This window comes from Labrus mixtus, chromosome 5, assembly GCF_963584025.1.
Source record: "Labrus mixtus chromosome 5, fLabMix1.1, whole genome shotgun sequence".
Lineage (NCBI taxonomy): Eukaryota > Metazoa > Chordata > Actinopteri > Labriformes > Labridae > Labrus > Labrus mixtus.
In genome coordinates, this window is record NC_083616.1 from 18,941,897 (window position 1) to 18,959,012 (window position 17,116).

The 17,116-nt window shown below is 38.5% G+C and overlaps 2 protein-coding genes across 3 annotated transcripts in view; both read left to right on the plus strand.

Moving 5' to 3' along the window:
- Positions 1–3,059, plus strand: part of nos1 (nitric oxide synthase 1 (neuronal)) — a 45,114-nt gene extending 42,055 nt beyond the window's left edge. Inside the window, exon 29 of the mRNA XM_061038381.1 lies at positions 515–3,059. Within this exon, the coding sequence (XP_060894364.1) occupies positions 515–530 (16 nt within the window). The 3' untranslated portion in view covers positions 531–3,059. The remainder of the gene's footprint in view (positions 1–514) is intronic.
- Positions 3,060–4,318: 1,259 nt separating this feature from the next.
- lrrc74b (leucine rich repeat containing 74B) lies at positions 4,319–16,977 on the plus strand. Of its 2 annotated transcripts, none has more exons than XM_061038392.1 (10): positions 4,319–4,608; positions 5,671–5,897; positions 6,916–7,058; positions 8,972–9,104; positions 10,501–10,707; positions 11,942–12,051; positions 13,699–13,814; positions 14,245–14,323; positions 15,450–15,545; positions 15,638–16,977. In XM_061038392.1, exons 1-10 carry the CDS (start codon positions 4,565–4,567, stop codon positions 15,752–15,754), a joined length of 1,272 nt encoding a protein of 423 aa, XP_060894375.1. In that variant the 5' UTR covers positions 4,319–4,564; the 3' UTR covers positions 15,755–16,977. The 2 variants fall into 2 exon arrangements, with proteins under 2 accessions (XP_060894375.1, XP_060894376.1); XM_061038393.1 differs by having other exon boundaries at positions 5,729–5,897.
- The last annotated feature ends 139 nt before the right edge of the window (positions 16,978–17,116 follow it).

A 17,116-nucleotide genomic window follows, 5' to 3' on the forward strand; every position in this document is an offset into this window, starting at 1 on the left:
AAAAACTGTTTTGGCTCAGCCCATTGAGATTTATCCAAGCCGCTAAGATTACCAGAGCGGCTTAAGAAACGTTTGTATAAATCCAAATCCAATCCGCAACCTGTAGTTGTTGGCGTTTACTTATGTGTTATCTTTCCCCTACTTTGACATGAAAACAGAGTTGGTTTCCACGGAAACCTGTGGATGACGGCCTATAAACTAAGAGGATTAGAGCGAAAGCGAGTGGCTCTGTTCCATTTCTGTTGTTTTTTTTCCGCCATTATTTGCGCATATTCAAGATATGACACTTCATATAGCCCTCGTCATGAGAGCAAAACAAGGACCCTACATAGCCACTACGGCTCATTAAGCACCAACATAATGCATCACAGACGATGGTTCCTGTGTGGATTGTCACTTGAATTTCACATTTGGCTATCAAAGCCCCTGTTCGCTGGATGAGTAATGACTGTAACATGTCTATTTCTATGTCTCTGTTTTCCTGTCTGTCTGTATTTCTCTCCTTCTCTCTCAGGGTTTTCTGCTCATAATGGAATAGGGGCTTTCTGACGGAAACCAGTCCAGAAGACACAGCAACGCTGGTTGAAGAATACTGTGCCAATTTTTGTACTTTAAAAATGGGTTCCTTTCTTTTTTTATACCAATTCAATGTTTCTGTTGGGCTCTGCGGTTTTGCCTGTAGCAAGCTAAAATGTTCTGTTCTCCGAGACTCTGTTGTTTTTTTTTTTTTGTTTTTTTTCTGCTTGTTGATGATACTTCCAAAAATGATAAATTGATCATTTGATTCATAATGTGTGCACCTAGTGTAATGACCTGCCTCATTGTGAATGCATGACCAAGACAAAAATATACTCAAGAAATATGATGTACTCTGTGTTATTGTTACAGTTCAAAGGCTTTTATTGAGGTTTTACACTCACAAGGAAGCATCAGGCATTGCTAACAAATTCACAGACATTTCTGAAGTATGACACAAGTCAGCTTTGTGTTCTAGAAAAGAAGAAAACTGTTGATGTTTTTTTTTTTTTTTTTTAATCAGAGGCTGTTGTTTCAAGGGAAGTTAAAAGGGGAGAGGTATGTATATGATGTACAGGCATGCAGATAGAAAAAAACAAAAACTGAGTGACAGATTCTTTTGCAAACAAATTTGGCATGTTGATAGCTCATCCTGAATTATGAAAACAGCTATTCTGTCAAAGCCACAACCAACAGGTTATCTAGCTCTTCATTGGCAATCCATCAGAATGCATCAGCCTCTGTGTCAGATCTGTTTCTAGTGGCCTGTCCATTCTCTCGTAACATCATAATGTTTTGTTTTTTTTCCAGCTGGTGCTCCTCCAACCCAAGGCAGCTGTGTAGAAATGTGCAGGACAGCCCACAGCCAGTCATTACATATTAAAATACATTCTAATTGCTAATGAATATACACTTCTTTAACTCATTCAGGTCTCTCAGATTTTAAAATATTAAAGTATTTATTTAACATATATTAAAGAAAATGGTGCCGTAAGTGTAAAATTAAACAATTCAAAATCTGATCCGTTTTATTTTAATTTTATGCTGTGGGACTATTCTCATAAGCTGTGCATACACTGTGCGATTTCAGGCCGATTTAGACCCGTTATTTGAGTCATATGGCGGATTTTGAAGTCTGGCCGAATTCCAGCCCGATCGCACGTTGTTAGTCGCGCTGCGTACACCGATGCACGATGGCCGATCACCATTCTGGCATGTTAGAAATTTTGTATTTGGCATCTCGGCATCTGACCGAGAACTCATTCAAAAATCCCAGTTAGACTTTGAGTCGAGGAAACAGGACGTGCTAAAATGCTACTGAATTTCTGGGTTTTAGGACTCGTTACTGCGGAGTTCTATTGATACCACAATAATGTCTGTATGGGAAATATAAGCTTATGGTCTGATTGTCACTTTTCCAGCTCTTTTTTTTTTTATGTGAGGGGTTAAATTGTTGAAATGGTAAAATGTTGCATTATGTTTTAGTCATTGCTAAAACCCACAAAATGATCCAGGATTTAGAGTTTGAACAACAAAATTCACGACCATTTTATTAGTTTTCACTGCATTTCTTTGCTGCATGCTAATGCTCAGCTGCGAAAGCTGCTCAAAGCTTTACATACAAACTGTGGGCGATTCTAACAATATCTCCTTATTGGTGCTGCCAAATATTAACAGTTGTAAAGGCTAGCTGTCTTACTCATCTTTCTGGATTATTGAGGTATAGCTTGTTATTAAGTGTTTCGTATCAGGGTGAGGTCATATTCCTTAAGTTATACCTAATTGAACTCTGGCACCATTTCCAATTTTTATGCAAGGCTAGGCTAACAACACCTGGTTAAAAAGTATTGGGTTGTAGTGTAACTTTAATCATCTTACTCATCAAGAAAACTTTGGAGTGGTATTTTTTCCCAAAAGATAAAACAAGACCTTAAAAATATAGAATCTCTGTAAGAGTTGAAATGAATGAATACACCTACTAGCATCGTCTGCATCATAACTCCTCTGCCTCTTGCCTTACATTAACTCTCTGCCTCTGCCTACACAAAGCACATCCATTCTCTCGTACGTTTCTCTGCATGATTATGTGTGCGAACCCTGCAGCTCATGCGCCACCCTTTCACTGTGACCTGACACCTGCTCAGTAGCATCAGCATGCATGTGCGTGCGTGTGCGTGTGCGTGTGTGTGTGTGAGTGTGTGTGTGCGTTTGTGTGTGGTCATAAATGTCCGCATGTCTATACGAGTGGGTGTAAAACACGCATGTGCTCAGGTGTATGTTTTTACATGTTGATTCTGCTCTTTCTCTGTCAAATTGGTCCTATTCTGATGAATTTGTTGCTTTAAGGGTCACACAAGGCTGCAACTTTAATGTTATGGGTTGCTTTTTTTTTCTGTGACAGGAAACTGCACATTTTGGCTTAAATGTTAATGTTCAGTTGTATTATTGTTATGTTGCAGGAAAGTTTTTCATTCAGGGATAAGGCGATCACACTACTGCTGCTGTGGTCATTCGCTGCTTTCCAATAAGTCAGGGTTGTAATTTGAATTTATAGTGCAGGGGGGGGCCATGTCGTTCATTGATCACACTCCGCAGCAACTGCAGTAAGCTTGTTTTCTTCTCGGCTTCTGGGTCTTGTTTGTTACCTTCTTTTTCTTTCTAATTAAAGATAACTGTCAGCATGAGCAACAGATTTCAATGTGATTTTCAAATGTCCCCCCCCCCCCATGACAGCTGTTTTTACTGCCGGGGAAAATGGGTGATTCTCATTGTCCCCACCGTTGTTCATTCTATATGAATGTCTCCTCTGTATCATTTTTTAACAGATTTAGTTTAACTGGAATGAGAGTGTCAATTAAATGTCAGTGGTGTAAAATGTGCAACAAAACCAATTGATACAATAAATAGCTTCTATATACAGCTTCTATATAAATATATATATATATTCAAATGAAAAGTATTACATATAAAGAGTACCACCCCGATCTTTTCTAAGAATGTATTTTGATTATTTAAAGGAGCGCTATGAATCTGCTTGATTTAAAAAGAACAAAAGGCATATTCTAAAGCGTCTCTCATTTCCTTTCAGTATGGGGGATAAAGCAGCAGCAGCAGCAGCAGTAAATAAATGCATGGTGGTGATCTTCTGTCTTCTGTTCATATTTATAAAGCTCTGTCTATTTACCAGCACTGTGTCACTCAGTCAGACTGTATTTGTGAGGTTTTCAAGCCTTCCTCACTGGGCTCCGGATGGCAACAAAAAAAAAAAAAAAAAAGAAGAAAAAAACACTTTCAAGGGGTTTCATTTAATGTGTTTGCATATCGCTGCTGCTATGAACAACTCTGATCCAATCAGCCTCTGCTATAATGACCTTTGTCGTGTACAAATAAAGAGAAACATTTACAGAATATGTCAACACATTTGCTTGGTTTGTTTTTGTTGTTTATATGAGATAGACGCAGGACTGGAAAGGTTTATTCCTGCAGTGGGACTTTCTTAAGGCCGACATGTTTTAGTTTGAAGGTCAGATTAAGATGTTGATACAGTGCTTTGCAACAAACAAGCCCTTTACTTCCTCTCCTTTTTTCTGCCTCTGTATGCGCTCGTCTACACTCACAATACAGTGCTGCCTCTCAGCACCATGGCAACGTGTCAACAAAACAAGCCATCCAAACTTTACTGTGGAACTCTGACTGGTGACTGGCTGTCACACACAAGCAGTGTCCTTGCTGATAAGCTCAAAGAGTTTGACCCTCCTGTTGAGCAAGCTAGGTTGCATGAACACACTGAAGTACCTGCTGGTTGAAAGCACCAGCAACGATTTCACCAGCTCTAAAATCTTTGAACACCACACACACACACACAGACTAAAAACAACCCAGCAGAATTTCAAAGGTGATATTTATTTTTTATTTTTACCTTTATTGCGTAAAGGAAGCAAAATATATCTTTCAGAGCATCAATAGCACCATTACTCAGAGCTGAAGTAAGTCATGGTTCACGGGAAGGAGTCGGCCAAGGAGACGCTGCTGCCTTCTGTGCTGGGAGATGATGACGCAGAAATACAAACTGAGAAGCTGCAGTTGTGGGAGGTAGGAAGCTGAGCCATCCAGCCAAGTCTGCAAACTCTTAAGCAAGAGAAAGTGTCAACAAGCAGGTAGGGATGTGGGTTTTTATGAAGTTAAATAGGTCACAGGAGATGGCTTTTTTTTGTAGGAATTGAAAGCTGGCTGTACACTTGCAAAAGTTCATGAGGCTTTAGAAATGAAGGACTTAAAAATAACACCAGCTCTTAGCAAGTCTGAGCACTTTTCCTTGCCCAGGGCAAGGAAATACAGTCTGGAGACCCGTTATTTCTTTTTTATGGATTTTTTTTCTTGACCTCTGTGCTCTGCAGGAATTAATTAAACAGAGGGGACTCAGAGGCTCGCCCTGACAGTCTGTTTTAATTGCATTACTTTTATGTGGTCTAACCATGGGGCTGCATGAGGTATACTTAAAGAGAGAAATACAGTGTAAGCAGTGTACTGACAAAAACATTATTTCTATACAAAAAAGTGCTCTAGACCAGTGGTTCTTAACTCATCTAACCTCATGACCCACCACCAACCACTTTCTGATATTTTTCAGTTTGCAGATTGGACCTCAGACAGTACAAAACATGTTGTGATATGTGGTCCTGTTTAGAGCACTGGTTATCTGGATTTTGTTATCTATAAAATGTAGGATAAGGCTGATTCAGTCAAATATTCATTAAAAAACAGGGAAAAACCCTGGTTGGATAATAAGATCAAGCACCAAATAGGACTTGAAAATCCAAATAATTTTGATCCAGATTAAAAAACAATTTACAACTTGACCTGAAGATAACAATATATATAAATATCATGGCTGCATGATACATGTAGACAAATATGATATAGGCCCAGAAATGTAGGGAGGGAAAGACAGTTCAAAAGTTGAAAGGGAGGTAGACAGAAGAAGTGGGAGAGAAAGGATGACGTAAAAAAAAAAAAAAAACTTGAAGGACAAAAGAATGCAAGCTTAAAGACACAACTTAAAATGGATCCTCCGCATTGTAGGACTCAGCTGTCCTAAGTGTAGGTATCAGTTTTATTCTCCTGGCAGCAACTTCATCTAATCTCTTCATTCAGGCTGCCAGCAGCAGCAGCAGAGGAGTCACAATGTCTTATTGTGTCATTCTCCTCCCAGCAAAGAGTGAGCCGGACAGAGGTTGGCGTGCGTGGGCTAAAGGACCAGCGCTTGAGCCCTGATGGGAACGTGCTGGATGGGGGTGAAAGAGAGTGTGAGGTGGAGGAGGAGAATGAAGAGGAGCGTGTGATCTCTGATGAGGACTACGACACAGATTTGGAGAGCGAAGGTAATGAGAAAGTTGATTTTGGATGGAAAAAAAAAGGAGATTAGTGGTCGGGAAAGTTTTTAAATCTTGTGAAAAAGGGCATGAGTGGAAACACGCAGAGAGCTGAGTAAATGATTGAAATCAACCATCCAATCCTTCTATTTTTGGTCTAAAGCACAATGTTGGTGCTCAACTTTATTATGAAGTTACGTTTTAAGGTTAATCTGATTTTTTAGGTTATTCTTGTATATAAATGATATGCATAGCCATAGCTTATAAGAAAAAATATTTTGGAAAAATGAGACCAGAATCCAAAAGTAGACTCAACAAAAATAAACACACTATCCTGAGGGTTTATTCCAAATCCATCTGTGCACAAAACATTTCATAATTTTCAACATACATTTAATTTAGTTATTCTTTTCGCGTCATAATAAGGACTATACAAAAGAAATGTCATTCTTTCTCTTCTTCTCCTAGATCACACAACCTGAGTTACTTCTGGATTCATTGAAACCTGCCACCCCAAAAAACAAAAAACAAAATAAACTAAAGTAATTACTTACTCTCAAATGAGCAACCAAAGACCTCTGAGTTGTTGTTAAATTTGCTTTAAATTCAGTTCAATTATTATCCTTTATTCAGATATATTTTGAGAATTTGATGTAGAGCACTAAAAAGGCCTGTTCTCCGATCTTAAGATTTCCCCTTCTGACTCTTCATTTTTCAATCTCTATATCATCTCAGAAAAAGACAAAAAAAAACAGAAACTCCTCCACACGCCTGCCCACACATGCGGCGCCCCGTTCTGCATCTTAATGATCTCATCTCAGTCTTTGTGTCAGGCTGAAGTGGAAACCATCTGCTATGAATGAGCTCCCCTGAGAGGACCAAATCTGACATGAGGGACTTTTCAATATCACACTGAAAGGGTCCTCCTCCGGGGGGAAGAGTTCCACATTTCTGCTTTCTCAAAGAGGTATTAATGACGAACAATTCAGACAGACAGTGCAGCTAGTGTTTTTTATCTCTTCTGCAGATAAGGAGGAGGGATATGACCCCACGGGGCAGACAAGCTACATGGAGGCGTGTGAAGCTTTACAGGTGGCGCCTGTCTCGTCCTTCCTGCAGCACATGCAGAAGAGCGAGCTGAACATGGCGCACAGTGGACTGGGGCCTCAGGTACTTACATTTCAATTAAGGGAATGTATTAATATACATCAATGGGGAGCGGGGGATATATGTGGGTTCATATAAGTTGTCTTTCTGCTGAAGATAAGGTAGTCTCAATCTGTGGGAGGAACCAGGCAATGTCTTTTATCATGTATTTTTTTCTAAACACAAATTTATATATTTTTTTAAAGTATGTTTTATGAAAACAATGTCACAGTGGATCGGGGTCATGAGTAATGTTGAAATGAAATTAGGAGCTTCAAAATGACATCTACTACAGGAAAAGTTGGCGACCATAACAGAGCTAAAAGAAATGTAGAAATTGGTCTTAAATTAAGATAGATGTTCGGAAAGCAAATTCCTCAAATGAATAAAGATGAAACTCTGGTGATAATATGTCAATATTCTGTTCAGAATTTGTTGCTGCTGTCCAAAAGTGGCCAAGAGAAATCAATTCTTTTTTGGTATTAAGTGTTAATAGTATTAGAGTTTTTTTTATAAATTTATGAAGGGTTCAGAGAAAATATTAGCCATACTTTGAAAGATCCTTCTTAAGAATAAAGCAAGACCATCAGCCCCCTACCGCACGTGCAAAATGTTCATACAGGTCCAGAGACTGTATTTTGTTTTAAGTTTGTTATCAATTGTCTTTTCCTCACATGAGGTTCACAAATGAACTTGAGATGAACCTTCCTTCTTGTAAAAGACGTACAGATGTTTGAACTGCTTTGTCTGTGTGACGCCATATCAGATCAGTGCAGATCTCTGATCAATGACTGACTCATTAATTCAAAGTCACATCCTCCTCCGGGGGGGAGAGGTGGGTGGGTGGGTGGGTGTATGTGGGTGTGTGGGTGTGTGTGTGTGGGGGGGGGGGGGGGGCTGAGCTGATCATGACAAAGTCTGTTGCAAAATAGAAAGCAGCTGAGATTCAAGGAGTTTTCGGGGAAATAGATCATGCAGTTACACATCTCTGCGGTGCACTTTACATACACATAAATGCAAAAGTACGAACATAGTGAGAGTCCTCCATATTTTATTAAAAAAAGAGGCTGCTTGTCGTGATTTATACTTGCAGAGAGCTCATTATGCAGATCTGAATGTTAATGAATGTCTTAGGAACAATTTAATCTTTGGTTCTAAATGATGGTAAATGCTCATAAACTGTTACCCCATATACACTTTGTAGCCTCAGACATAATCTTAATAAAACCAACCAATACTTAAACATACACAGACTTTCTTTTACATTTATTAACTGATCGTCTTTCTTTCAAAGGCAGCTGTAGACTAAATATAAAACACGTTACTGCACATTACTACATGTTTTGCAGTCTATATTTGACTTATATGAAAGTCCAAATGTACAGCACAATTTCTTATTCATTTTAACAATACTTCACTTTAAATTTAGCCCCCAAGTCAATCCGTTGCTTAGCAAGCCATTTCAGCTTCAGAATTTAAATATCTTCACCTGCCAATCCCAGAGAGAAGAATTAAAGGAACTATGTTTAGCTGCTTGTAATGTCTTTGACATTGAAAGATTTCCCAAATCATACAGAAACATGGTCTGCATGCATTAAAACACCTTTCATGTGCCTTTTTCTGATCTACCTCTTTTAAAGATCACGTTACCATAAGGCTTTGTGCCCTCAACTTTCTCATTAGTTGTCCTAGAAACGATCATTTTCATGTTCTGCGTGCTTCATTTCTGACCCACGCCTCCACACAGCTGCCTTCTGTTTCATTTGTCTCACACAGGTTTAATATTCCCCTCTCTCTCTCTCTTTCTGCCCACCTGCATCACTAAATGAACTCTTTTAACTGAAACACAGATAAGAAAATATACCGCAGTGAACAAACAGAAGAATTTCACTTTTGTGTGTGTGTGTGTGTGTGTGTGTGTGTGTGTGTGTTTACAGGGCACCAAAGCTCTGGCGGTTCCCTTGGTAACCAACACTTCAGTACTGAGGCTGAACCTGCAAGATAATTGGATGGAAGGAATAGGCGGAGCTGCTATAGCCGAGATGTTAAAGGAAAATTGTTACATTACAGGTGGTTTCACTGGACACTTAAGCATGCCCCCCCCCCCACCCGCACTCCCACTCTTGTGCAACTCTCACCCCAATTATATGTCACAGCACACGATTTAACATCTGGGGTGCCTGTTCAGTATGAGTTCAATGTCAGTCCCATGTACAGTTCAGGAACCTATGGGAGGGGGGGGGGGGGGGGGGGGGGTCGATGGAGAATAACTCCTGTGAGTCATACAGGCTCTTTGGGTTTTGGTGTTATATTTAACATCCATTATCATACACCACTATTCACATTTCTGGGGTAATCCTGTTTTATGAATCTATACGGTATGACAAATGGGTTGCAAATGTATGTCTTGCTGATGCTAGGAGACGTGAGCTAACACAGAATTTTAAATGAGAACAATTCTCTGTTTTTAGATGACAAATTCAATCACACATCTGGAACTCATTCTCAAACACTACATATAATTTTCTTTGTGACACAATTTCACTTTTCTAAGATTAGCAAGACATATACATACATACAAAAATGGAAAAAGAAACCAGTTGCAAAAAATATAGAAACACAAGATGTGCGTTTAAAGAACAGAAACCAACTCTAGAAATAACATTTTAAAAAGAAATAAAAGCACCACCATATTGAGGCTATACTGTTCCTTTATTAATACCTCTTGGAGTTAGTGTCTTTGTTTGTTTGATCTATCCATCCTCTAGATTGAACCACTGCCTGTGGCTTTTCTTACAACAAATTACTATATAAAATCATTTTATGGTTTTTAGGCTGTTGAATTTGTGATGTTCTTTTGTGTTACTAGTGTTGGGTTTGAACGGCTGTGCTCTATGTTATATGTCTTATCCACTTCCAGAGACAGTGGGGGTCCCCAGTCGCAGACACTGATTTATCCCCTGGTTATATTAATAAAAGTAATGTTTCAGTAATATTTACAGACTTTATAAAAAGATGATTTATTTTAAAAACATACAGAGGCGATAATTATAGAAATTCTTTATCGTTCATGAACCAAGTATCCTCACAGATCATACCTCTTTTGAACTGCTCCAATTTGAAGTTTTGCTCAGGTTTACTCTCCTCCCAAAGGGCATTACTTCAAAAAGGAGGAGATGATGTCAAAGAACCATGACTTAAAAAACTCTGAGCCTTTTGATGAAGCCTAACTCAAAGCTGATGGAAAGGTGAAGTGGTCAATAGTTTTGGATATGATCACCCCTTTTTTTGTAAAAAAAAGTAAGCCAATCAGCAAACACTCAACAAATGTTACCAAATGTTAACATTTGGTGGATAAAACTCTGCACTCCCTCCCTTTAAATGAATTTGTCATCAGCTTTTCTGTCGTCATTTCGTTGTTTTTTAATCTGCCTTTTTTTTTTGTTCACTTGTGTGTCGACCCCAGAGTTGGACCTTTCTGACAACAAACTTGGGGATTATGGGGCAAGAGCCATTGCTGTTATGCTGAAAGAGAACAGCACCCTCATGAGCCTTAATCTATCAGGAAACCATGTCACAGACCGGTCCGCTGAACACCTTGGTCCAGCACTGATCACCAACATAACGCTGCAGCACCTCGACCTCAGCTACAACGCTCTGGGAGATCATGCAGGTAAGACAGAAAAACATTTAACCATAGTACTCATTTATACCTGACCTCTGGAAAGCCTGTGCATGTTTGAGGACCCAGTATTGATTTTAAATTAATATTCCTTTTTTTAGTACTTTCTCGTGACTTTTGGAGAGAAATCTATATTTGGAATCCTTCAGGAATGAATCACAGAGGACTTATTTATTACCACTCCGCTGCATATGTCAGCCACATTAACTGAGCTTGACTCAGAAGTTTGGATACGCCCTCCGCACAATACAAGTTAAAGTAAATAAATGAACCAATTACTATGTAGGGGCAGACAGATTTAATGCCGTGCAGGTACGGTAATAGATTTGTCAAAACCGTCGCCATAAAACCACCAGTAGTTTTCCATATAGCGCAGCCTTATCGCTGAGCAGTCACAGGACAGCAGACAGCAGCAGACTCTGACATTCAAAGGTCAAGAAGATATCCCCTTCATTAAAACCTCTTTCAATTATGCTGGGGATGAGCTCTGTGACAGACAACCTATGGGAGAACAGCAGACCAGGATGCACTGAGCATCTGATGTAGGTAATTGAAAATAAATCTGTCTGTAGGAAAGGGGGCACCATAATGTCTTATTGATGTTTGTGCGTCTCTGATCCCTCCCCACATATTCATTTCTAGTTCCTCCTCTGCTGACATATCGAAGAACATCCTCATTTGGCTTGAGTGCACACTTCCGTACAGTGGGTCCGTCAGAGAAAGTACACCAATCTCACACTCTGACATCCAATGCTATGGTGATATTGCTTTTTCAACTGAGCACAGTGAGAGCTTCTTTTTTTTTTCTGTGATTCTGAACCACTGAGAGCCATGCACTTTCTTATCATTGAAATAAAGTGGTGAGATAATAACAAGGAGCTCTCTATTTGTGATCTCTACGTCAGCCCTTACTCACTGGTGCTTTTAGGCTATGAAACACACAATCACACCATCTCAGTGGAGATAAGATACCCACAGAGTGTAGAATCGAGTGTTTGATTTTAATAAGTACTTGTAAAATATCTAAAATTGAGCTGTCATTTGATATGTCTTTCCTGCCGCACCTGTCTGGATGCCAAACAGCTGTCACAAGCTCCTATGACTGACACTGACCGACTAGTTGTTATAATTAACTAAGGTTATTAGACATTTTCTTGAATTATTACTTAATGGAACTTTTAATTTGTCATAATGCCTTATCCCTCGTTTCGTTTCTCATCAAAAGGGCAAATCCTGGGAGACTGTCTGTCAGAAAACACCGGATTAAGATCATTAAGTCTGGCCTGGAACTGCATTCGAGGAAGAGGAGCTGTGCTGCTGGCCAATGGCCTCGGGGTAATACACCTGAAAATCAGTGTTTGAAGACTGATTTTAGATTTTGAACACCCACAATACAGAATAACATTGACTTTGATAACGTGGACGCTTAGAGCAGTATGGTTTGTGCAGCTTATATCAGATGAAACCATCAAAATAAGTTGTTCTGAGACCAATTAAAGATTCGATAAAAGCCTCTAATAAAGCCTAAAATGTGGTGTTGGTTATTGACGAGGTTTCAAGTCAACGTATCAAACCTGTACCATAACCAAAAAGCTGTTTGCAGATTGATAACTGTGGAACAGTAATAAATACAAGCACCATGGTGCTAGCAGAGAGAGTGTTGTTACTTAAAGCTAGTGAAGTTTCAGCTATACATTTTCTAACAATATTGTTTTGATCATATCAGAGGAGTACTCATAAATTGGCTGATACTCAAACCTAGGTCTCAGAATCTGTATCAGGGAGGAAGGAAAGTGGCATAGAAATAAGTACATAGCATGGCGCTAACATTTGCAGTTTTCATTAGAGCAGATAAAAACATTGATTCCACCATTTCTAACACATTTATTTGTGTGTTTGAGGTTTTGTCAGTGATTTACAAAAAAGTATCACCCTCCGAACTCTTTTCATCAGTGGTACATTCTTACGAGCCCTACACGTCTTGGACATGTGGAGACATATGAAGTAAGACAGGCCCGTCCCATGCCTAGTCATTAAGCAATTAGCCATTGCTGTCTCAAGAGTCAATTTGGTATATTGAAATTCATAATGAATCATTAGGTCTACCCGTGACCAGGATTAATATGAAAGTTAGCTGACTAAAAACAGGATAGAGTATTCTGCTGATAATATTCCAAATTTCTTTAATTTTTTATTTTTTTATTATTGCAAGACAAGAGACTTACGATACAACACAAGAGACAATTACAGTGAGCACAGGCCAGAAAAGGGGTAAATTCATGTTTTACTTGTATGTGTGTGTGCGTGTGTGTGTGTGCGCGTGTGTGTGTGTGTGTGTGTGTGTGTGTGTGTGTGTGCTCGCGTGTGTGTGTGGGTGTGTAATTAAGTGTTTAATAGACCTTCTGGTGAGGGAGTGGTATGAAGATTTTGGATGGAAAGTCAGAGTGGGAAGACGGAGGAAAACAAATACAAAGTCACTAAAAAAAAAATGTATAAATGGCAATGATAACAATATTCATCCAGAATTCATCCACTGCCATTATTGCCACCATCATCATCCCCACCATCAACAACAAATTAGCGTTTTTATGATGTCAATGGAGACAGACATTTCTAAACAAAACATGATTCAGTTATGCAGGTTGATAGAGAGGAGAGCTGTATATTAAAAAACGGGCTAACTTGTTTATCCTGCTTTGTGAACCAGCCCTCTGGTCAAGTGTTCATTAAGAAACTCCCAGCAGGAGAGACAGTGTAGAAGCAGCCTTCCTTAATGACCAAACTGGTCAAGAGGACCCTGATCAGTAAGCTGCATTGACAGCTTTGATTGATTCAGGTCCTGAGAGGCTTATTATTCCAGAATCTCTAGCTCTCTCACTTTAAATCAAATTGAGCCTTTGGACTCTGGTTAATCGCTTTAGTGAACCTGTTGAATGTCCTTGGTATTGCATATGAAATAATTTTTCTTTCTTTTTTTTGCAGGGAAACATTTTCCTTAGAAGCGTGGATCTGTCATTTAATGGGTTCGGTAAAGAAGGAGCCGTTGCTTTAGGACAGGCTCTGAAAGAAAACAGTGTTTTAGAGGAGCTGAATGTGAGGTATGGACCTGTTATCTGTGTCTGATTATCATACAGTAAGTGAGTTTAAAAAGGGGCGAAAGTAACAACTCTGGTTGAGCTGATTCTTTTAGATCACAATGAGAGTAAATCACGGTATTCGTTAAATCCTGTTTGGTTCTTAATGTGAGACAAAGCTTACCTAAACTTGTTTTTATTTGACTTCTTGTGGCCATATTGCTTCACCAGGTTTTTTATTTTTCTAATAAATCTTCAACGGTAGTCACCTTTTTTTTTTTTCTTGAACTGCCTCTTCTTTAGTTCTCAAGCAAAACAAAGCTTTCTTCACAATTCATATACATGTGAGCAACACTGATGAAAAGTGCTTTTAAAAGATAACACTTTATGATTACTTTTCTCACACGCCAACCCACTTTTTCTCCTGTTTTCTGCATTTTTTTTCTCTCAACAGTAACAACCGAATACCCCCTGAAGGAGCTATCCGACTAGCCATGGGCCTCAAAGCAAACAAGACAATCAAATCCCTGAATGTAAGCTTCTGAGAGAGATGGCTTGGAGCTTTTAAAGCAACGGGGGGCATCAGCAAATAAAATAAGATGAATAAATGGATCATTGTTATGAGTTCTAATGTGGACTTCAAGCAGAGTTTAGAGACTTTATTTTATCCTGATACAAGTTCGTGTTAGAAAAGACATTATCGATAAAAGTTGCGCTGAAATTTCGTTACAGCCTGAGAACCTGATGTTTACTCTTGAATTGAAATTCTGCTCGGGTGTTCTGCTAAACAACTCTCTGTGAACAACTCAATTTGGTGAAGTAAGAATTTAATTTTTTTATCAATTGCATAAAAGATTCAAAGTTCGAAGACAGAACAGAATCTGTATCAAGGCAATTGAATTGTGAAGTTGTCACCTGTTGTTTTTGTTTTTCCACTGCATTAAACCTGATTGATATTAGCTATAGGCCTATTACATCAATGAGAAGATGTACCGAAAGTGGCCGGGACTTGCTAAATTCCATCTAAAACTGCTTTTCAAGATTTAAAGGAATAGCTCAAAATTTTTTGGGCAGGAGAATTACTTAGAATCCTAGACTAATACCAACCTACCGTCCATAAGAAGCTGCTGCTAGCGTGCAGTTAGCTTAGCCTAGCATAGCAAGGGGAAAGAGCCTTTCTCTGTTAAAACATCGATGAAATCTGTCTGGCTGCACTCTGAAAAACAAAAACTGTTATAAAGAAAAGACAAATCAAATTATTTTTTAAATTTTCACAAAAAAAAAAAAAGAATTAGAAATAAAAGGAAGGTACTTCAGCCAAAAGGTGACCACAGTATTCCTGAGAGCACTTCAAGTAAAGGAGATACAATCTGTTTGCTTGCTAACATGCTAACATTGAGGTGCTTTGGGGAGAAGTGATTACCACTGAACAGAGCCAGGCTCTTATACCCTCTGTCACTGTTCTCTGTGATAAGCTATGCCAAGATGCTGCTAGCTGTAGACTTCAATTAAACAGAAAAGTGTAAGAGTGAAATTTTATTTCTCATAAGTTTTTGCAAAAAATGCCAGAACACTCACATTGAATCATAAGCATAATGACAGAGACACTTGTGCCAATACTATTATCAAAGTGTTGTTGTGTTTTTCTTTGTTTGCCAGATGGGTAGGAACCCAATCCAGAGTGTTGGGTGTTATGGGATACTTAAGTCTGTACAGGAAAACCCAGATTCAGCCATGGAGACACTAGACTTTTGGGTAAGTCACACATATTACACATGAATACGACTTTTTGCAGATCCTCCCCCTCCAACCTATTCACTTGCTCTTCTGTGTATCTTTTTCTCAAGGACATCACAGTGAACCAGGATTTTGAAGACTTGTATGCTGCGGTGAAAGAAATATTCCCTTCCTTTACAGTAAATCACGGGGAGAAATTTGGCACATTCAGAAAAGCAAAAGCCTGAAACGTGTTTTTAAGTTGTGTGCAAAAAGAAGTGTAAATGATGTACTTTTATGCTAGGAAAGATGCAAATAGTCTCGTCAAAGCCCCGTGGACATTTCTAACGACAGATGAATGAACGGAGTGATGCATGCGAGGATGTAACTACAAAAAGAAGTAATTTTGGTAAAATGAGCCATTAGAGAATATTCCTACGTGAAATGGTTTTATATCAAATAAATCTTGTTAAATACCCAATCAAGTGAAAATTAAGATGATTCAGAAGTGGTTTGTTCATTTACCAAAAGAAATAGCATATACACCACGTGTGCAGGCTTGAAATATGGTGTTGATAAAGCCATTTAGTGCAGGCACAAGACAGGTATTCTTTTTAGGTATGATCTGATTTGATGTTATATAATGCCAGTGGGTAGAATGATAGAGAGGATCAGAGAGCAGCGCATTGTGTATGAAAAGAAGTGAAAGTGGGTTGCACAAAAAGGATTTAAGTACTGCATGACTCGTCTAATAGAGCGACCAGCTTTGAAAGAACAGTCCACTATTAGATAAGAGACCTGTTTACTGCAGCAGGACAACTCAAACAGTGTTACTGATACAGTAAGCTGTCATTTGGAGACGTGTCCTTCCCACACAGACTCACAATAAAATCATTGTATCAATAGTAAAATTGTATTCAACAAATTAAATGTGCCTGTGTGTTTGTTAGAGTGTATATAGTTTGGCTTGTTTGGCTTTTAAACTTTAAATGTAGGCATTGAAAGTGTAGCAAAACATTTATGAAAAGAAGGTTTATGAGAATGTTGATGTACATGATTTTCTTTTTCTTTATATACTTTTTGAAAACTTCATTGCTCATAGGAAGGAAACTTTATCTTTTCTCCTTTGCAAGGAAATCTTTGAAGATTTTTTAGGCCTACCTAAGTATTTTAGTTTTTGCAAGGGGGTCTCCATATGAGTAATATTTTGCTTCTAAATAATCATTTGTTAATACATTAAATGTATGAATATAATATAATTTGGTCTGTGTAACTTCAATTTTGATTAGACTACACGTAAAATGCTTTCGTCATTATTATTGGTATGTTTGTTTATTATTATTATTGTGCTAATTATTATTGATACATTTTATTTTTAATGTCAGAAGTTCTATTTTTAATTATTAGGCTACACTAAAGTAAAGTGCATAAACGATGTATTGTTTTGTGGTGGATCTTAAAGTTTGGATGATCACCGAAAATCACAATCAACTTATCAGGTCTGATCGATTGTGCTCATTGATCACTACGTACTGCGTCACAGAGTCACGCGTGCTTTTAAAACCACCGGCGGTCTAATTTACTCAGCAAGTATTTGACAGGATTAGCCG

Excerpts from the sequence above, each read along its gene's own strand:
- lrrc74b (XM_061038392.1), top strand. The coding sequence starts at position 4,565 with ATGATGACGCAGAAATACAAACTGAGAAGCTGCAGTTGTGGGAG. Across the intron at positions 5,898-6,915 it reads CACAGATTTGGAGAGCGAAG|ATAAGGAGGAGGGATATGAC; the intron begins GTAATGAGAAAG and ends TCTCTTCTGCAG. Across the intron at positions 9,105-10,500 it reads GGAAAATTGTTACATTACAG|AGTTGGACCTTTCTGACAAC; the intron begins GTGGTTTCACTG and ends TGTCGACCCCAG.